This window comes from Fusarium redolens (genome assembly GCF_020744475.1).
Source record: "Fusarium redolens strain MPI-CAGE-AT-0023 chromosome Unknown BKA55scaffold_6, whole genome shotgun sequence".
Taxonomy (NCBI): Eukaryota; Fungi; Ascomycota; class Sordariomycetes; order Hypocreales; family Nectriaceae; genus Fusarium; species Fusarium redolens.
The window spans coordinates 2,619,195-2,639,857 of NW_025763669.1; the positions used below are offsets into that span (position 1 = coordinate 2,619,195).

A 20,663-nucleotide genomic window follows, 5' to 3' on the forward strand; every position below is an offset into this window, starting at 1 on the left:
GGGTCTTTGTAGGCCTCAAAACCCAACAAGGTCGTGCCAATGTGCTGCTGGCTTTGAATTCAAGATCCTCTGTTCTAACACACGAGTAACAAAGAAGGGTTGCACTGTGTGTATCTTGAACTTTAATGGAGTTCCAGGCATTACATCATTTTAACGACCCTCGCTTCCCGTTCTTCTGGGAAAATGCATCCCCGTGCTTAACTTAGTCCCCAGTCCAGCCCAGTCCACTGGAAGGTGTCGAATTATTGGCAGCAGCTTTTTTTCCCACCCCACGCGCGCAGTCTTGCACATTCACACAAGGCAACCGCTGATCAACCTCAGGCTGCGTTTGCTTCTGCGTCTTCTTAATCCAGGCCATATTTCCTTTCCCACTGACTCAGCGGAGCTGAACAGGTATTGCTAGGCGCATCATCTCAATCTTTCAGTCTCTCCTTTACCAGATTCCTAACTTTCCCATCACATCTAGCCCTTCATTCCCTCGAACCCGAGAGGTTCCGCGACAGCGTCGACACGTACACGTTCCTCGACCACCAGTTTCCAACGATTTCTGGTCTTCCGACTGTCGCCCGGTTTCATTTTCAAACATCCTATGCGCCGCTATTGAGGTTGTATCGATTATATCCAGAGCATCCTGTGATGCGCCTCCGCCAAAACGTGCACACGCGACAAACATGGTCAACCCAATAGGCGAAGACAACTGGCTTGCCTATCTCGAAGAGATCGTCCGCAACGCCTCCGACCTCGAGCAGCGAGTCAATGCTGTCGAACACTACAAGCTGGCTGTTAGCTCCGAGCCTGGTAGCTTGCGCATCTGGCTTGCTTACTGCAACTACTTTTGGTCTTTGTGGGAAGCTACTCAGATCCCTACAGGCCATGGCTGGTCCGATGAAGAGCGCATGCTCGGCCGAGAGCTCTTTTCCTTCGGCGCCGCCCTCGATTTGTGGCAGCAAGGCTACGAAGCTATTCGCTACCGCCTAGGGGACAGTCATCTGCTCTGGGATCGCTGGATATCACTGGAGATGGAATTGCTGGCTAAGACGAGAACCCCTGAAGGCATAAAGCGCATCACACATCTTTACCGTGACCGCCTACTCACTCCCCATCTTACCTGGGATGAAACATCTCAGAACTTCTCTACTTTCCTATCAGAGTATAACCGCACTGCATGGGAGGAATCCATGAAGGATGTTACCACCAATGCCCAGGAGACGAAACGGCTGATCGCCGCTCGTGACCCCTACGAATCTGCTTTGAAGAAAGCGGTTGATGCCGGTGACGTCGAAGCCCAGAAAACTGCCTTCACTACCTATCTCGAGTGGGAGATGCTTCAGAGTAAGCGCAGCAATGATAATCCCGAAATTGGAATCGATTTGTGCCGCGGCCTCTACGCACGCGCTCTCACTGGTGCTCTTGCTACAGACCAAAATACCTGGTACGAGTACATCGTCTTCCTATCTTCATCCAACACCGACCTCCAAGCGCCGAGCAGTCTACTGGACGTACTCCGCAGGGCTGTTCAGCACTGCCCTTGGTCCGGTCTTCTCTGGAATAGATACATCATGTGCGCTGAAGAGGCTAAGCGTCCATTCGCTGAGGTTGAGTCCATCAAACATTCTGCAACCAGTGAGGATCAGTTGCTCAAAGATGGCATGGAGGGAATGATCGAAATGTATGTGGCTTGGTGTGGCTTTCTGAAACGCAATGCTATGGATGCCACTGCTTCTGACGAGGCCGTTGATGTTGCCGACGTCGGTCTTATTGCGGCCCTGGAGGATGTATCGGTTGTTGGAAAGCGACTCTACGACAAGGACTTCCAGGGTGATCCCAAATTTCGACTTGAGCGCATCTACATTCAGTATCTCACAGAAAAGAAGGGTGCCGTGGATGAAGCCAGAGCCCAGTGGAATAAACTGGCAGCTCTACAAATCCACGCCGATAACCACGACTTTTGGTTCAGGTATTACATGTGGGAGATGCTCATCTTCTCATCAGCCGGTGCTCTGGACAACAGAAGCCCTACGCCTTCATCTGGCGGTGGCACTTATCGAATACCAACTCTAGCTACTGCAGTTCTTACCCGTGCTGTTGCTCGCAGAACGATTGACTGGCCTGAGAAGGTTCTGGAGGTGTATATGCAGCATTGCAACGATTACGAAATGCCACTGCCGCTGCGAAAGGCGGCAGACCGGGTCCACAAGACCGGGAAAGAAGTAAAAAAGCGCAGGGAACGGGAGGAACAAGAGAAGGCTGCGGCCTATGCCGCTTATTACACTGCCCCTGAAACCCTAGAGCAGGGCCAGGGGGCTACATCACCGGGTGGTTCTAAGAGGAAAAGGGACTTGGAGGCCGACCCCACAGATGGACCTGAAAACAACAGCAAGCGACAAAAGAATGAGCTTAACGGGGTGGTATCTGAGCAATCCCTGGCAACTCAACAAAGCCAGCCTCCAAAGAGAGACAGAGAGAATTCGACCATCCTCGTCTCCAATCTTCCGGTCGATGTTGATAAAACCAAGCTCCGACAATATTTCAAAGAGTATGGCCACATCAACAACATAACGGCTTTGGTCCGCGAGGAGAAGACCGATTCTTCGACAGCACTCATCGAGTTCAAGTCACCTGAAGAAGCTCAATCCGCCTTATTGAGAGACGGCAAATACTTCGGCCAGTCACAGCTTACCGTAAAGCTAGGGAATGATTTGACCGTTTACGTTGCAAATTACCCTCCTACTGCTGATCAAAAGTACATTCGCGATCTTTTCAAAGATTGCGGCGAGATCTTGAGCATCAGGTGGCCCAGCCTGAAGGTCGATACCCGACGCCGGTTTTGCTATGTCTCGTTCCGAGACCAGGAGGCATCAGCGAAGGCTGTGAAGAAAGATGGCACGTTTCTTGAAGGAGGCTTGAAACTCCTCGCCAAATATTCTGACCCCGGCCACAAGAAGGCTCGTGAAGGTGCACTTGCAGAGGGTCGAGAGATCCATATTAGCAATTTGGATCGAACGGCAACTGAGGCCGATTTGAAGGAAGTCTTTTCCAAGTACGGCAATGTCACGCGAGTCAATATCCCCCGCAACTTGGCGGGTAAGCCTAAAGGATTTGCTTTCATTGATTTTGCGACCAAAGAGGAGGCTGAGAAGGCGGTGGCAGAAATGAACAATACCAAGTTCAGGAGCCAGATCCTAGAAGTTGCTTCTTCCAAAGAGTCGAAGATTAAACGGGCTGCAACAACTGTTGTTGCGGACACCGCCAGAAGCTCGCCTGCGCCTTCATCGCACGATGCTGAGGGTGACGAAGCAATGGAAGATGCACCCAGTGAGGCTCAGTCCAAACCGACCGCAGCAGACATCTCAGCAAAGACGGTCGCAGTTATGGGCCTCCCTGATACTGTGAACGATGCACGAATCCGAGCACTCGTCGAGCCTTTGGGTGCTATTGTGAAGTTAACTGTGCTGCCTGGTAATGGTGGCGCTAAGATCGAGTTTGTCGATGCAGCTACTGCGGGCAAGGCGAGCTTACAGCTCAACAGTATGGAGTTTGAGGGCTACAAGCTTCGAACAGGCACAATGGAAGAACTTCGACAAGCCAAGGCAGAACGTAACCAGGACCGTATTGTCTACGGCAAAAGGGACAAGGTCAAGGGTAAGGAACAGAAAACCAAGGGTGCAGGTAGCTCGTCGACCACTCTCATGCCACCGCCAACTACAATCCGGCGACCGGTGCTAGGCAAACCTGGCCCTCGCCGTGGTCTTGGTTTCAAGCCCAGTGCACCGAAGACTGCTCAGAATGGCGATTCTGATACCTCATCGAAGAAGAGCAATGCCGACTTTAAGGCGATGTTTCTTGCCAGTGGTGAAGACGAGAAGAAAGGAGACGAAGGAGAGAAGTCCGGGTCTGAATCATGAGTGCAGGGTCAGTCACTGGTTTTGAGTGGTATACTGATGTAGCATAATGTAATTCATTAAACTTCAATGATATCCAGGGGACTAGGGAAAGGAAGGGAATGTTTATTAGATGGAACTGTACGAATAAATGCAGTTGTCGAATGCGAACTAATCAAGCTGAGCCATTACGGTCTTATTCTTTCGTTTGAGTATTGCTCAGATGGCTTTCCACTAATGTTCAAAGCCAGCTCAGTTGTATGCCAATCACTCCTCAACTCTGCTAAACAATAAGCACCTTTCTCCCAGCATGTGCAACTCGTCTCCCGTTCTAGGTTTCTGACATCCCACGAAAGCCTTGATATCTTCAGTTTACACCTGGCCAAACAAGACGCTCCACAGAATACGTATTCTCACCCCTTGACCATTATGCCCGCGGTAGATCTATCCTGAAAATCTTGTGTGAATATCCTCTGCCAAACATCAAGCCACTTTTCTTGCTGAGCAGTAGGAAGTTTGCCTGGCTGCTTGAAAGATCTCGTTAAGAGCTCTCGTAAACGTGTTCGGAGGACTTTCATGACTAGCATCGTTTTCCAGTCTGGCACAGCAAAGCGACCTCGGTTCCCATCGAGAACGATGACTCCAGAGTACATCTGGTGCAATCTTGTCAGTACTACGGCCGTAAAAAAGATTATGTGCTCTTACATCACATCGTACATCGCCACAAAGAAGGGCAATGGCGAATGCTTCCACGGCAGTAGCCTCGTGGGCGTGGTAAACCCTTTTCGAATATTAGCCAATTCCCCGCCCCTGTATTTGTTTATACTTACGCTCTGGACTGCATGATATGATAATAAGAAAGCCATCGAAGGTCGTGGCGTCCCCGATTGACAGACGATGGATGGAGACTGATGGACTGATTTGTGCCGATGTTTCTCAAACCTTTTGATCCTGGTGCGTCTCTCACTAGAATCTTTGGGTAGAAGCTCCAGGCGATGACTGATGCCGAGACAACATCGTTGTCACTGTTCAGGTTGACTCTTCGAGGAATATCATAAAATTGCTGCTGCCTTCGTCCTCTGCCTCCAGAGAATCGAGCTCGGGATAGTGCCCGTCTTTCGTCTTCAGTAAGAGAAAGGAAGCCGGAGTCGGCAAGAGAGGTAAGGAGCTGCCCTTTGAGGTCTTCGATGTTGGCAAGAGTTTGCTGGCTCAAAAAGTTCTTGCGGCAGAACTGGAACTCCTTTCCGCCACCGCCAGCAGACTGACATACTCGCTTCCAAGCCAGGTATGCGTTGTAAATAGTGAGAAGATCAGAATCTCCCCGACGGAAAGCCATGCGAGCATTATCTGCCTGAGTGCGCTGTCCAAACGGCGCCGAGAAAGGTGATTTGGAAGATAGGATAGCAGCCACAGTGATGGCCATGTCCAAACATTTGAAGATGACTCCATACAGAATGAGTTTACCCAAGAATACATCTAAAGGTAACCTGGCTAACTGGTGTCCAAGTGGTGTGAGTTCCTCAGCCTGAGTAAGGGCGCGAACGTCCACAAGGGCATCAACCGCCCGACGTATGTTCTTGGCAGAGGGGGGGTCAAGAGCGTCGCCAAGTGTCTCCTCGATCCCTCCGATCTTACAGATCTTGACTCGGATCGCCAAGTCTTGCAAAGAGAGTCGGAGCATCTCAGGCGTCTGCTGGTCGCTCATTAACTGATCATGGCGGAACTTGGTGAACATATGAAAGCATAAACCTTCTTGTACACGCCCTGCTCGACCACGCCTTTGCTTTGCGTTTGCACGGGAAATGAAGGTATCAATCAGGCGTGAGAGTTGGCGTCGCTCATCGAAACGCATCTCACGATGCTTGCCAGTGTCAATGACACAAGTGACGTCGGGAATAGTGATTCCAGTTTCGGCGATGTTGGTAGCAAGAACAATTTTACGGATTCCAGGTGGTGGGACAAGGAATGCCGACTCTTGGTCCTCCGTAGCGATGGTTGAGTGGAGGGGATAGACAAGCCAGTCTTTGGCAAACCTGGGATCTCCCAGCAGCATGTCGTTTAGTGTGCGAATCTCAGCAATACCTGGTAAAAACACAAGAATGGCCTTGCTAAAATTGTGCAGATGTTCGTCAACCGCAATTTGAGCTATCAACTGTAGAATAAGATCGAACTCGATGCGGTACTCGTCAATTTGCGCCAGTGTCGACCGTGTTCTTGCGGTATACCCTGATAGACTCTTGGTAATATCGCTCTTGGTGTTTTCTCCTTCACTCTCTGCAGGATCATCATCCAAGTCAACCATTTTATCAGGCTCGGAATCTGCAGGTGTGTATCCAGTAAGTTCAATGGCATCCTCGAGGTATCTAACCTGCACTGGAAACGTTCGCCCAGGAACATTGAGAACTGGTGCTCCGCCAAGGTAAGCGGAAAATCGATCTGCGTCAACTGTAGCAGACATGAGAACAACCTTCAAGTCCTTCCGTCTTATGAGGAGCTTCTTCAGGACGATCAGGAGAAAATCGCTGTCAATCGACCGCTCGTGCACTTCATCAAGCACCAGGTGCGTCACTTCCTGTAGATCATTGGAGCCCTCAAGCATTCGCATTACAATGCCAGTGGTTGCGTATACCAGCCTTGTTTCTCTTGAGGTATTAGCCTCGAGTCGAATGGAATATCCGACTAGGGATCTATTGGTTCCGAGGTCATTTCTGTTTTCACCAAGCTCTTCACTGACACGACGAGCGAGAGAGATCGCAGAGATCCTTCTTGGCTCTGTGCAGTACACCTTACAAGGCTTCCCCTGAGAAAGCTGGTGCTCTAGCAAGAAAGACGGAACTTGGGTACTCTTTCCGCTATTTTCCAGTTAGTAAGACCTCCTTAGAACGACGTGCTCAAAAACTTTACCATCCAGTCTCACCACAAACAATTATCACTTGGTTCTCATCAACAGCAGTCAAGACTTGCTCTCTGAAGTTCCACATGGGGAGTTGCATTCGGAATTGCTAAGTTTCGTTAGCGTCACGGCAACCTAGTAACACAGTTCGTAGCTTACCAGCATCGTCTGAAACTTGCGTGTGTTCGACTTCTCCGCCCAGATCTTCTGATAGTACTCCCCATTCGTAGCGCTCTGCCTTGATCGATCTTGACCGCCATCGTCGCCAGAGTCGTGGGTAGGCTTGGCGCCCCTTCCCCGAAACGCGCCTTGAATGATAACACCATCTTCAAGCTCCTGGTCATGTCTTTGACGTACTAGAGCTCTCAAGTCCCTCACCACATCTCTATCTTGCTCATCAATTTGAGCTTTCCGTGCTTCAGCAAGCTCCGCCCAAACGTCTTTCCAGACATGGGGAAGTCTGATAACCACTTTCTCGTCCTTGGCGTTGCCGCTAAATGTATAAAACAAAGCCACCGTGGAAATGTAAGATTCGGACTGTTTAGCATCTGGGGTTGCGATGCCGATCATCGTGAAAGTGAATCTATAAGGGTCCGCTACAAGTTGTACGTCAGATGAGGTCGCCGGTGGTGGCACTTCTTGAGGTTTGGTCCAGGTAATATCCAAAGAATGTCGATTTGCGAAGGAAGCATCCGATACAACAGAGTATGAGATTCTCGCCGATGAGTCCCTAAGATTCGCGATCAGCATGTCTTATGCAATATGTGGCTACATCAAGTGGGCTTACCTCGAACGGCATGCTTCCTCGAGTGCCCTTCGAGGACTGATGCCCGTCCACTTCCCGAAATCACGGATTACAATTCGATTTCCATCGGCTGAGCTAACAATTGTGCGGCTTTCGCCTGTGCTTGCGTCGACCTCATTTTGTGGCAGAGTTGCAAATAATCCGCCGATACCATCTTCATCCTCATCATTCACCTCGGCTAGGATTTCGGCAGCGATACGCTCAGCTTCATCGTTGATGTCGGCGTTATCCGCCTGCCCATGAGGCGTTTCATCTGCCCTGGCTGAAATCACGTCAGATTGAGCTTGATTTTCTTGCTTCTCGGCGGCCAGTCGCCTTTCAAGATCGATTCTTTGGGCTTTCCACTGTTGCTCGGCTTCATACTTGTCGAAAAGAACATCATTTTCGATCTTCCTAATCTTAGCTTCGAGCTTAGCAACAGCGAGTTCTTCGTCTGATTCCGACGTCTTTGAGCTAGCCGGTCGGCCCTTTCCACGCTCGTGTTCTAACAATTTAGTTTTAGTCTCCAGGTATTTCGGAACAAGCTCGTCAGCTTCTATGTCGCTATCACAAGCCACCACCAGTTTTTTAGTGGGTGAGGAAGCCTTGACTGATCGAGCATTGCTCCCAGCTGGCTTGTTTCTACGGCCATTCCGGGCATCAGTTTGACGAGGAGTACTAGAGCGGCTCGGTATTGGACTGTCCTGGGGAGTATCTATTATACAGAATTAGTTGGAGAGGGGCCCAAGATGTCGGAAGACGAACCAGTGGTGCTTTTCGGGATTGGCCTCGATCTAGGTTCGTAACTCGGCAGTTCTCCAATCGTGCATTCCCTGGCTAACCAGTCGAGGGCCTCTTCAAGCCCCCAGATAGAATCTCGATTTGTCGATACTACATTGGGTGCTATATCGAGGATATATCGTATCGCAGCCGCCACTCGGTCCGTGGGGAATTCTGCTGCGATCAGGGTCTGTTGTAATGTCCAGAGGCGGATGACCATGTCCTCTTCAGGAGGCACCTTCCCAGCTCCGGCATTTTCCGAGGAAGACAGGCTAGAAGCTGCAAATCGATTTTCTGCTTGCACCAGGTCGAGTATATGATCCATCAAATCTGGCGGTAGCCATTTGAAACTATTGATAGAATCGGCCTGACCACGAAGGAGTCGACGGTCGGTATCGAGACGGTTCCGTTGCCGTTGAGCATCTTTTTTTGTTTTGGCTGCATGTTTCTCCACAAGCAATTGTAGCTCAGATTCCTCCAACTGCTTCTCGAACTCTTCGGGGCTGAGAGCCTTCTCCTGGTTTGCAGCATTGGTGGTCGCATCGCCAGTGGTTGCGGACGAGGGTGGAGGGGCATCCTTCTGGGTCGATGGAGGGGCAATTTGGCCTTTGATAGTCACAGGTTTCGTTTCAGACTCGGCAACCTCAGGTCTAGGCTTGGAAGCAACCGATGTGGTTGCGAATCCTCGAGCTGGGTTAGCGGCGGACTTCTTTTTCTTTTTCGCACCAGCCATTATCGTCAACTGAAGGGCCAGCAGGCGGTAAAGTCAGAGGAAGATTTGAAGAAATTATGAGCACTCTCTAGTTCGGAGGTATCATGGCCGAGGGAGAAATCTGCTGGTGAAACTGAGGATTGATTTACCCCTGCAATATAGAGGGCTACAAAATTCGACTGCAGGACATTGAAATTGCCGATCTACAGACGAAAGGTGCAGGAGTGAAGTAGTTTGAAGGTGGAGGTTGTGACGCAAGGGCTTTGATCTCCAGTTCTGTGGATCGTGCCTGAATGAGGATGAGTTAGAGGGGAGGGATAATACCACAACAATGAAGTATTAATCACCTAGACGGAGGGATTTGGAGATAGATTCATGGTCAAGCAGATATACAGCCAGTACAAGGGAATTGCACTCTACCTACCTACTTACTTAGTGAGTGACAAGATTGTCCTGGGATCGATAGGTAGATCTGCAAGGTACAGGTGCAGTTGAACGGCTCCTGTGCTGATACTGTAGGCATAGTTAGGCTAGTGGTGTATCAGGCCTGGCCAGCGATGCGTCATACCGCGATAATTTGAGTGGGCTAGAGACTGTCAGGGCTCCTAACCCCACCTAAATGGCCTGTCGAGCTGTTTACCTATCCTCTCTGGGTACCTTAGGTAAGGTGTTACCTCTGTTGATTCGGCGTGGGGTCAACGGTCCATCGAGACCTATATTTGATATTTGCGTTCTCTTGATGGATTTGGTGCCCAAAAATTCAAAACACCAACTGCGAGCCCACCACCAAACCTTCTTGACATCACCCGTCCCACCCCTCGACTGAGGATCTACGCCTCAGATTTGGCGTTCACGAGCTCTGGTAGCCCCAGATGAGTTCACCAACCCGAACGTATACCTCCATTTCCGAACTCCAGAATGTCTAAGGGCGACTCATCCGACTCTGGCGCTCCGGCCCCTCTCGACATGGCCGCCATTAAACAGGCTCTGTCCTCATCCTCGACGGCTGTCCGAATCACTCAGTTGCGCACAATCGAAGAAAAACTGGCCCAGAAATGTGCGCAAGCCCTCGTCCTCTACCAAGGTTCTATCAACCAGCTGACAATAGTTCCGAAGCCCTTGACAGCGCCTCAATTACAAGTCTCCTGCAGCTCCTTTTCGGAACATATGCCTTTTACGCAGATAGGCAGTCCCGGTTGTCTGTGCAAAAGTGCCTGATTGCGCTCATTTCCTCTGGTGCCGACTCTAAGACCATCGCCCCGCTCATTACTGCCTTGCGCAAGGAAAGCCAGAAACCTGGCATTGCTCCTACCAATGCATTCGTTCTCGTCGAATGGTGCAGTTTGTTTATGCAGCATCTGGATGCCTCGCAGTGGGACCAGTTTGCTACCGATATTATCCTAGCAGATGCTGATGCTTTGGAAAAGTGCCACCAACCAGTCTCCAGGAAGTCAGTTACTCATTCCGCCATCATTATTACAAGGAGGGGTTTGCGGAAACTCTTCTCTTCGAATGAATTGGGTGAGAAACGGCTTTCTGCTACTGTTGATGTCCTGACTGCTAAGGGGGCTCAGTCAACCCTTAGAAATGCTGTCTTACTTGGTGTCATCGCTGGCGTATCTGCTAGGAAGGATCACTTGCGACCCGTTCTCGAGTCCCTCAAATCCAAGTATTACGATTTCTTTACAAGAGAGATCATTGGTTCTCGTACTAGTGTTCCAGAGCATGTAGTGCTTGGACTCGGTGACTTCTTCAATTCGTTCGCCACCCTTGAAGAAATATCTAAAGAACTGATCCCCGCTCTCGAGAAGGGTCTTCTGCGTGCCCCTGAGGTCATTCTCGGTGGAGTCGTTACGCCTCTTGTTCGTTCTCTGCCTGACAATTTTGATCTTTCCAAGGTCCTTGAGCAGAATCTGCTCAAGCCCCTTTTGTCAAATGCAAAATCTACCAATGCAGCTATTCGTGCTGGCTCTTTGGATGCGTTCAGCGCTCTGGTCAACAAGTCTAGTGACACGGCGTCCTTGGAAAAAGTCATCAACGAGGTTGCGACACCCCTGAAATCCGGCAAACTTGCATCTCCTGACCACCGTGTACTGCATGCGCAAATGCTTCAGACTGCACCTCTGTCAAAAGCAAGTGCCGAGCAAGTCGCGAACGCAGTTTCAGTCATCGCTGCCAAGGAAGGAAATGAGGGCGCTTTAGCTGCGGAGACTTCAGCCTTAGCAAAAGCGGTTTCTTTCTTATTGACCAACGATGCCGAGGTCCCCAAAAGTGTCCTGGAATCCGTTACCAAGGGGCTTACTGAGAAGAAAATCCCTTCTCGGAAGTACTGGTTGCTCCGTGTCGGTGCTATCTTGCAATCCCTCGATGAAGTGCAATCAGTATCTTCGGGAATGGCTGCTTTTGTGGATGCAGTGACACCAAAAATCATTACCACTTTCACAGAGGTGACAGCAAATGCAGCTAGCGCTGCTCAGAACGGCCTTATTGTTGGTGCCTACATTCTGACGGCTGTAAGGACACATATTCAGCGCTTGCTTCCTGGTTCTGCAGCCGATTCAAGCATAGCAAAATCATCGGTTATCAAGCAATCGTTGTCCTTGGATCCTAAGTCATCCTTCCTCCTCAGCCCTCGAATCTACTCTAAGGTCACAGCCGATGAGGATCTTAAGTGGTTTTCACGTGCTCTAGATTCCATCTTTCAAAGTCTTGACCAGAATACTGATAATCAGGTTGCCCTCGCTTGGTCTGAAGCAATTATTCACCTAGTCACCGCTCAGAGCGTTCCGGCAACTGTTCAGCAGGAGACTTCCAAGACCCTTTCCAATTTGTACGTTCGTAGTCCAAAACTGGTATCAGGTTTCATTATCGACGGCCTTTGGGATTATCTAAAGCACTCTGGATCTCCTGATAAGGAACCGTCATCAGGTGCTCACAACTTGATCCAGGTTGTGAAAGCTATCTGCTTGACTCCTAGTGATATCGAAAAGTCCGGGGAAACCATCAACACGGAGGATCTCGAGATACAAGCAAACAATCTCCTTGTTCTGGCGCGCCCAGAGCTAATCCCTAGGGCAAATTGGATCGACTTGTGCCTCAGGATGGAACTGGATCCTGGCAATCTAGTCAAGAAGTACCAAGACGAGCTTGTGACAGAAATAGAGAATCAAACGTCGTTCTATCAGAAGGTTTGTACGACGCTCTTAGAGTAAGAAAATCTAGCTAACCAATACCGACAGGTTGACGCCATCAAGAAAGCTGCGTATAACGCAGCTGCTGACTTGGCTTTTGTTGCTCCTGAAACCATTATTCCACGCCTGCTGGAGACTCTCCGCCGCGATCTTGACGCCGAGCAACTCCACGATATTGGCCCTGTTGAAGCGGCTATCTTTAGAACACCCGAGGGTACTGTGTTCGTTGACGTGCTTGCAAAGAAGTCTCAGCAAGTCTTGGACAAAAATAAGAAGGACTATGACATTCTCAAATGGGAGGAAGAGCTTAGGAGTCAGCTTGAAAAAAAGAAAGGCCAACAGAAAAAGCTGACCCCAGAGGAGAACGCAAAAGTCAACGCTCAGCTCAAGAAAGAGAGCCTGATCAGACAAACTATAACCGAGATCGAGGCAAGGCTTTTGCGGGGCATTGGCATTATCCGAAGCCTCGCCACTGGTCCACCAACAGATGCAGCCCAGTGGCTTGGTACTGCAGTTTCACTCTTGATTGGTATCATGGACGCTGGTGCCACCATGATCACTGGTGATGCAGCACCATTGACTTACATAACTTGCGCAGAGAAGGTTACAGAGCGCCTAGGCTCGATGAGGCCTTTCGTCGGTGTCGCGGCCCTCAGGCTGCGCGGCGTGTCGCTGGCAGAGAACTATCAAGAGGAAGCTGTTGAAGACTTGGTAACAAGAGTTTTGTACCGTTTGCGATTTGCCGGCGAGCAGCGACCTTTCGATTCTGTATCACTCATCTACGCGCTGCCGCTCGTGCTGGAGCTTCTCCGTAAAGGCGGAGTTGGTGATTCGGCCGATGATGCAGATGCTCAGCTGGTATTGGCCATCGAGTTCCTCTCATACCATACAGATGTCTGTAGTGATGAGGCTGTTCCTCGTGCCGAGATTCTTTCAGTTCTTATCACTTCTATGCAGGCATATGCTCAGCATTACAAACTCCTCAGGGACTGTTTTGCTGATATGTGCCGCTGCATCGCACCAAACATGGACCGTGAGGAGATGGTTATTCTTGCAAAGGGTGCGCTGGTGCCTGAAACTCGAGTCAGATCAACGGTGTTGCAATCCATTAGCGCTGAAATCGACATGAGCGAGCTTGGCTACTCTGATGAAATTTGGATCGCTGCTCATGACGATGAGGAAGAAAACCAAGATCTCGGCCGGGAGATATGGGAGGAGAGTGGCTTCGAAGTGACGCCAGAGGTGCCACTTAAGATGGTACCTTTCCTCGAGAGCAAAGACGGGCAGTTACGCCGTGCCGCTGCTCGCTCCCTGGCTGAAGCAGCTAGCTTACATAATGAGTCCTTGGATGCGGTGCTTGACCAGCTCAAAGCCACTTATGTCGAGCTTGCCAAACCCCGGGTTCAGCAGCTTGATGAGTTCGGCATGCCCAAAAAGATGGATCTGTCTGATCCTTGGGAAGGAAGGCAAGGTATCGCTACAGCTTTCAAAGAGATTGCTCCAGTTTTCAAAGTTGATCAGCTGGATCCTTTCTTTGACTTCCTCATTGATGCTGGTCCTCTCGGAGACAAGAACGATGCAGTGAGAGGTGAGATGCTGGATGCCTCGATCAAGGCCATTGAAATCCATGGCAAAGGCATCCTTGACGAGCTCATGTCAAAATTCGAACAGACCTTGGAACAACCAGACAAGAACAGCGATGCGGCTGATCGTGTCAACGAGGCAGTGATCATTATGTACGGTGCCTTGGCTCGCCACTTGAGCCCTGGTGATCCCAAGATACCTATCGTTATCGACCGTCTCGTGGCAACTCTAAGTACGCCCTCGGAGACGGTACAATATGCCATCGCTGAGTGTCTGCCTCCCCTAATTCGAGCCTGCCCTGACCAGTCTTCCAAGTACTTTGGTCAAATTATGGAGCAGCTGCTCACTTCTAAAAAGTACGCCGTTCAGCGAGGTTCAGCTTATGGTCTGGCTGGTCTTGTAATGGGCAGAGGTATCGCGGCACTAAGAGAGTACCGAATTCTGTCAACTCTCACTGACGCAATGGAAAACAAAAAGGAGGCAAATCAGCGTGAGGCCGCTCTGCTAGCATACGAACTTCTTTCAACTATGCTAGGACGTGTCTTTGAACCTTACGTGATCCAGATTGTACCCCAGCTGCTGACAGGCTTTGGTGATGCTAACGCGAATGTTCGTGAAGCCTGTCTAGCAGCAGCCAAGTCGTGCTTCGCGAAGCTAAGCTCTTACGGTGTGAAGAGAATCATGCCAACTCTGCTTGATGGGCTTGAAGAGCAACAATGGAGGAGCAAGAAGGGTGCTTGCGACCTTCTTGGCGCAATGGCATATCTCGATCCGCAGCAGCTCGCCAACAGTCTGCCGGACATCATCCCCCCTCTGACGGGTGTGCTGAACGACAGCCACAAGGAGGTCAGAGCTGCCGCAAACCGAAGCTTGAAGAGGTTTGGCGAAGTCATCAACAATCCAGAAATTAAATCGTTGGTCGACATTATTCTGAAGGCTCTGAGTGACCCTACAAAGTATACAGATGAAGCTCTGGACTCGCTCATCAAGGTCCAGTTTGTTCATTACCTCGATGCTCCATCTTTGGCGTTGGTCACTCGCATTCTGCAGCGTGGTTTGGGCGACCGTTCCAATACCAAGCGCAAGGCAGCTCAGGTTATTGGCAGCTTGGCCCATCTGACCGAAAAGAAGGATGTGGTTATGCATTTGCCGGTACTTGTGGCTGGTCTAAAGGTTGCCGTTGTCGACCCTGTGCCTACCACTCGAGCGACGGCTTCCAGAGCGTTGGGTTCTTTGGTCGAGAAGCTTGGAGAAGATACACTTCCCGATCTTATCCCTGGTCTGATGCAGACTCTCAAATCAGATACTGGCGCTGGAGATCGGTTGGGATCTGCTCAGGCTCTTAGCGAGGTGCTCGCAGGACTGGGAACGACAAGACTGGAGGAGACCCTTCCTACCATTCTTCAAAATGTCGAATCCTCAAAGCCCGCCGTTCGCGAAGGCTTTATGTCACTTTTTATCTTCCTTCCTGTCTGTTTTGGCAACAGTTTCTCTAATTACTTGGGTCGCATTGTACCACCTATTCTGGCCGGTCTTGCCGACGATGTCGAGTCGATCCGTGAAACCGCACTACGTGCAGGTCGTCTACTAGTCAAGAATTTCGCTGCTCGTGCTGTCGATCTTCTCCTTCCAGAACTCGAACGCGGCCTTGCGGATGACAGCTACAGAATCCGACTTAGCTCTGTCGAACTTGTGGGAGATCTTCTCTTCAACCTTACAGGTATCAAGGCTGGCACCGAGGCTGATGACATTGAGGAGGACGAGAACATTAAAGAAGCAGGTGCTTCTTTGAAGGAAACACTCGGCGAGGAGAAGCGGAATAAGATCCTTTCTGCACTCTACGTGTGCCGCTGCGATACAGCTGGTGCCGTCCGCTCGGCCGCTATTGCTGTCTGGAAGGTTCTTGTTCACAGCCCCAGAACCCTGAAGGAGCTTGTGCCAACCCTTACACAACTTCTTATCCGTCGCTTGGGAAGTTCCAATATGGAACACAAGGTCATCGCCAGCAATGCCCTTGGAGAACTGATCCGAAAGGCTGGAGATAGTGTTCTCTCCAGTCTCCTCCCCACTTTGGAAGAAGGCCTTCAGACATCCACAGATGTTGACGCTAAGCAGGGTATTTGCTTTGCTCTGAGGGAGCTTATTTCATCTGCTTCACCGGAGGCTCTTGAGGATCACGAAAAGACCCTCATTTCCGTTGTTCGTACCGCACTGACGGATTCTGATGAGAATGTCCGAGAAGCCGCTGCTGAAGCATTTGATTCGCTTCAGCAAATCTTTGGCAAGCGAGCAGTTGATCAAGTTCTTCCTTTCCTTCTCAACCTATTGCGTTCCGAGGATGAAGCAGACAATGCTCTGCAGGCACTCCTGACCCTGCTTACTGAGACGACTCGCTCGAATATTATCCTGCCAAACCTCATCCCAACCCTCACGACACCTCCCATATCAGCATTCGATGCTAAGGCTCTTGCCTCTCTGTCCAAGGTTGCTGGTCCTGCGATGAACCGTCGCCTACCCAACATTATCAATTCGCTTATGGATAACGAGATAAATTGTGAGGATGATGGGCTTCGTGAAGAGCTGGCGACGTCCTTCGACACCGTCATTCAGTCGATCGACGAATACGATGGGCTGAACACAGTCATGAACGTTCTCCTGCAGCTTCTCAAACACGAGGATCACCGACGCCGAGCGGCTACTGCTCGCCATTTGGGCAACTTTTTCACCGCTGCCAGCGTGGACTATTCCAGATATAACCAGGATATCATTCGTTCATTGCTTAACTCCTTTGATGATAGAGATGCCGATGTCGTCAAGGCCGCGTGGGTGGCTCTCAGCGCGTTCACAAAGAAGCTGCGAAAGGAGGAGATGGAGTCGCTTGTCATTTCTACTCGACAAACTCTTCAGCGTATCGGGGTCGCAGGAGCAAACCTGCGCGGCTTCGAGCTACCCAAGGGTATCAATGCCATTCTACCAATCTTCCTGCAAGGTTTGATGAATGGCACTGCAGACCAAAGAGTTCAAGCTGCTCTTGGTATTTCCGACATCGTTGACAGAACAAGCGAGGCCTCTCTGAAGCCATTCGTGACCCAGATTACCGGTCCCCTGATCCGTGTCGTTTCAGAACGAGCTACTGAAGTCAAGTCAGCAATCCTCCTGACCCTCAATAATCTCCTGGACAAGATGCCTGCGGCACTGAAGCCTTTCCTTCCACAGCTTCAACGTACATTTGCCAAGTCTCTTGCGGACCCATCCAGTGAGACTTTGAGAACACGGGCTGCCAAGGCACTGGGTACTTTGATCAAGTATACGCCCCGTATCGATCCGTTGATTGCCGAGCTAGTTACTGGATCAAAGACAGCCGATCCTGGTGTCAAGACAGCCATGCTCAAGGCCTTGTATGAAGTTATCAGTAAAGCGGGTGCGAACATGGGTGAAGCATCACGGGCTTCTGTCTTGTCACTTATCGACATGGATACGGACGAGAGGGATGAGACCATGACCATCACTAATGCCAAGCTGTTGGGTGCTCTCATCAAGAATGTTCCTGAGGAAGCTGCTCTTGGTTTATTGAAGAACCGCGTAGCGACCTCGCACTTTACTCATTCATCTGTCCTTGCCCTGAACTCGGTCCTTGCTGAATCGCCAGACGCGCTGCTTCAAAGCCCCTTGGCTGACGACTTGCCCGATTTGCTGTGCCAGGGCGTCACCAACAAGAATGTAAGTCACAGTTGTATTCCTAGACCGAAGATGGTTCGTAAACTAACACCTGCATAGGTATTTGTTGCAGACAACTGCATTCTGGCAACTGGTAAGTACTTGCTATCAGATTCTGCCAAAACATTTGAGACTACAAAAGGGATTTTTGAGGCTCTTGCCTCTGTAATCCAACCTGGCAACGCAACCGACTCGCGCAGACTTGCGCTGGTTGTCGTTCGTACTGTCAGTCGCAATGATATGGAAATGGTCCGACCTCATATCGCTCTATTAGCACAGCCCATATTTGCCAGCGTTCGCGACCCTGTTATTCCCGTCAAGCTCGCCGCTGAGGCGGCATTTGTGGAGCTTTTCAATGTGGCTGATGAAGAGAGCCGCATCTTCGATAAATTCATGGCTGGTCCAGGAGCGGATCTGCCAGCCAACACCAAGAGGAGCATGGGAGACTATTTTAAACGTGTCGCCATGAGGCTAGGCTCCCAGGCCCGCGAGAGGCGCGAGGCTGAGGGTGGACAAGGGGGACTAGGACTGTCCAACGATGAAGCTGAGGATGAGAAGGAGATTTGGAGTGTGGGAAAAGTTGATGTGGGCAGCGAAGCCTTCTCATAGATTTGTCAAAGAGTATATCGCAAATAAACATTGAAGCTGTCTGGGCATATGTCCAAGAAGAAGAAAAAAACCATTGAATATACCGTTGGTAAATTCACCACAAATCATATCGACTTGGTACCTTGATAACGAAGATTTGGTCATGCATGCAAAAGTAGTAGGGGTAGCCAACCTGATCTCAGGGTCTACAATATGCAATACTAAAATTGGTATAGTTGCTTGGATACGCTCCTGCTGCCCACAACTGTGTAATGCATGCGAATTCTCATCTTCTCGCCTTTCTCAATGAGGATATAAATCGAAAGCTCAAGCCTGCTCAATTGAATCGAAATTACCAAGCTAAATTACCTATGATTATCTTAATAATTAATATCCATCCACAACTCACTCAACAGTGATCACTCAAAATAAAGTGTTATTGAGAATCCCGAAATCAAATTCAGAATCATGATTCATTGATAATTTATCTTTGAGATGGATATAATTTGATACCCTCTAACATTTTCTTGGTCCCCACCTACCATTTTCGACCCTGAGGGTCACGTGCAGCCCTCGCTTGACGTGCTGGGGTTAGCGTGAACCCACAGAAGGAGGTGCAAGCAGAGAAATTCTGGCCTCGCAACCCCTCTCACCAGTCTTCATCATCCAACATCCATCGAGGACCGGCCATCCACCACCCAACGACAATCAAGATGTAAGTCCATCGAAACGATCGGTACAAGCGAGGAGGCGATGCAGGAGGAGCTTTGGAAACAGTATATGAACTGGTTGCAATGCTTTTTGATGGTGTCGCCATGCATCCGGTGGATTGGAAAATCTGGGACATCACAACATTATCAGAGGGTACTGGTGGCTAACCGATGATTTCTTCCTCAACTACAGGGTCAATCTGCGAACTCAGAAGCGCCTCGCCTCAGCGGTCATCGGCTGTGGCAAGCGCAAGATCTGGCTCGACCCCAACGAGCAGAGCGAGATCTCCAACGCCAACTCTCGCCAGACCATCCGAAAGCTCATCTCCGATGGCCTCATCATCCGAAAGCCCGTCACCCAGCACTCACGATCGCGCGCTCGCGAGCTGAACCTCGCCCGACGAGAGGGCCGACACCGTGGCTATGGTAAGCGTAAGGGTACCGCCGATGCCCGTATGCCTAGCCAGGTCCTCTGGATGCGCCGCCTCCGAGTCCTCCGCCGTCTTTTGGTCAAGTACCGTGCCAGCGGCAAGATCGATAAGCACCTCTACCACGAGCTGTACCACAGCAGCAAGGGTAACGCTTTCAAGCACAAGCGTGCCCTCGTCGAGCACGTACGTTTTATCAATGATACTCCCCTTCTTTGGGGCCCACGCTCGGAACATTTGCTGACATGGAGTTTTTATCTAGATTCACCGTGCTAAGGCTGAGAAGGCCCGTGAGTCTGCCCTTCAGGAGGAGATGGATGCCAAGCGTGCGAAGAACAAGGCTGCCCGCGAGCGCAAGCAGGAGCGTGCGGCGGCGAAGCGAAATGCTCTCCTTGCCGAGGAGTAAGATCAAACCTAGTGGACAATGACAACATTTCGGTCTTGAGAGGAGGCTGCATTCGGAGTCTACGGGTTGGGTCTTTTTTTATGCCCTTCTGGTTTCTACACTTGTACCGGCAGGGGTTCAGGCATGTAGCATTGAAAAAAATGGAATCGATGATGCTCGGATGCTTGGATGTTTTACCATTTACGACCTTCTCGTGAGCACTTGTTTCGCTCATCACGACATCAGTACCACCAGCGTTTGAAAATAATGTGTGCGGTCTGGCTTATCATGAAGCATTGTTTGTGACGTCTCATCTGTATCGTTGACTCGATTAGCGAGTGTGAATTATCTGTGGTCCACAACTGAGCCACAATTAAAAGTCCCGATTTACTACATCACGCTGGAAATCGGACATTCCACTGCACAAGCTGGGAACTTGTGGCAGTCCTAAAATAGAACTTGCACTCTTGGAGCAATCAGGAAGTCAACCAGGCTCAAGGCAAAGCTTCTGCTTAGCTGGGCGGAGACAGGCACAAACTAGACATCTCACCTACATAAGAGAGTGCTAACTACCTACCTGATGATAGCAAAAGCAGACAGATGGTATCGTGGGAATAAAAAGACCAGGCAAAAGCTTAGGTCAGATCTCTTCCAAAACTTGCCCCCCTCAGCAGTCGTGAGGCTGCGCCAGCTCCCGCCGAAGCGGATGAGCCAGTTGTCTAAGCGGTCACATCACACCCAGCTTTAGTTGATAAGAAGGGGAGGGAGGAAAACCAAGCTAAAAGCAATGTGGTCAACTTATTGTTTTTATAATTCAATTATAGCCACAAGTTATGTGGCTGCAGTAAGGCCAGATGCATGTCACACAGCGTGTTCGAAGGTACCTGGACAGAGAGTATTCATATTCAGTGTCAGTTTTTAACCCACTGAAGCTGCCAATAAATATCCTAATCGCTCTTCAAGTCGAGCGCTAAATCTAAGAATTACAGGGATCTTGGCTGGACATTATA

The 20,663-nt window shown here is 50.1% G+C and overlaps 4 protein-coding genes across 4 annotated transcripts; 3 read left to right on the top strand and 1 right to left on the bottom strand.

Moving 5' to 3' along the window:
• Nucleotides 1-200: 200 nt before the first annotated feature.
• Nucleotides 201-4,081, top strand: BKA55DRAFT_565537 (uncharacterized protein). Its single transcript, XM_046192541.1, has 2 exons — nucleotides 201-393; nucleotides 467-4,081. Exon 2 carries the CDS (start codon nucleotides 672-674, stop codon nucleotides 3,903-3,905), a length of 3,234 nt encoding a protein of 1,077 aa, XP_046051507.1. The 5' UTR covers nucleotides 201-393; nucleotides 467-671; the 3' UTR covers nucleotides 3,906-4,081.
• A 213-nt stretch (nucleotides 4,082-4,294) lies between these two features.
• Nucleotides 4,295-9,071, bottom strand: BKA55DRAFT_688926 (P-loop containing nucleoside triphosphate hydrolase protein; the record flags this gene model as incomplete). Its single annotated transcript, XM_046199285.1, has 7 exons — nucleotides 4,295-4,534; nucleotides 4,587-4,662; nucleotides 4,712-6,733; nucleotides 6,786-6,883; nucleotides 6,934-7,504; nucleotides 7,562-8,273; nucleotides 8,324-9,071. 7 exons carry the CDS (start codon nucleotides 9,069-9,071, stop codon nucleotides 4,295-4,297), a joined length of 4,467 nt encoding a protein of 1,488 aa, XP_046051508.1.
• An 897-nt stretch (nucleotides 9,072-9,968) lies between these two features.
• Nucleotides 9,969-18,151, top strand: BKA55DRAFT_688927 (armadillo-type protein; the record flags this gene model as incomplete). Its single annotated transcript, XM_046199286.1, has 4 exons — nucleotides 9,969-10,107; nucleotides 10,167-12,238; nucleotides 12,290-17,545; nucleotides 17,603-18,151. The coding sequence occupies 4 exons, from the start codon at nucleotides 9,969-9,971 to the stop codon at nucleotides 18,149-18,151; spliced, it is 8,016 nt and encodes a 2,671-aa protein (XP_046051509.1).
• Nucleotides 18,152-18,637: 486 nt separating this feature from the next.
• On the top strand, nucleotides 18,638-19,954 carry BKA55DRAFT_337142 (60S ribosomal protein L19). The gene is made up of 3 exons (XM_046185740.1): nucleotides 18,638-18,845; nucleotides 19,034-19,454; nucleotides 19,531-19,954. Coding segments are annotated over exons 1-3 (567 nt in total). The 5' UTR covers nucleotides 18,638-18,843; the 3' UTR covers nucleotides 19,675-19,954.
• The last annotated feature ends 709 nt before the right edge of the window (nucleotides 19,955-20,663 follow it).

Excerpts from the sequence above, each read along its gene's own strand:
- BKA55DRAFT_337142 (XM_046185740.1), top strand. Across the intron at positions 19,455-19,530 it reads AGCGTGCCCTCGTCGAGCAC|ATTCACCGTGCTAAGGCTGA; the intron begins GTACGTTTTATC and ends GTTTTTATCTAG.
- BKA55DRAFT_565537 (XM_046192541.1), top strand. The coding sequence starts at position 672 with ATGGTCAACCCAATAGGCGAAGACAACTGGCTTGCCTATCTCGAAGAG.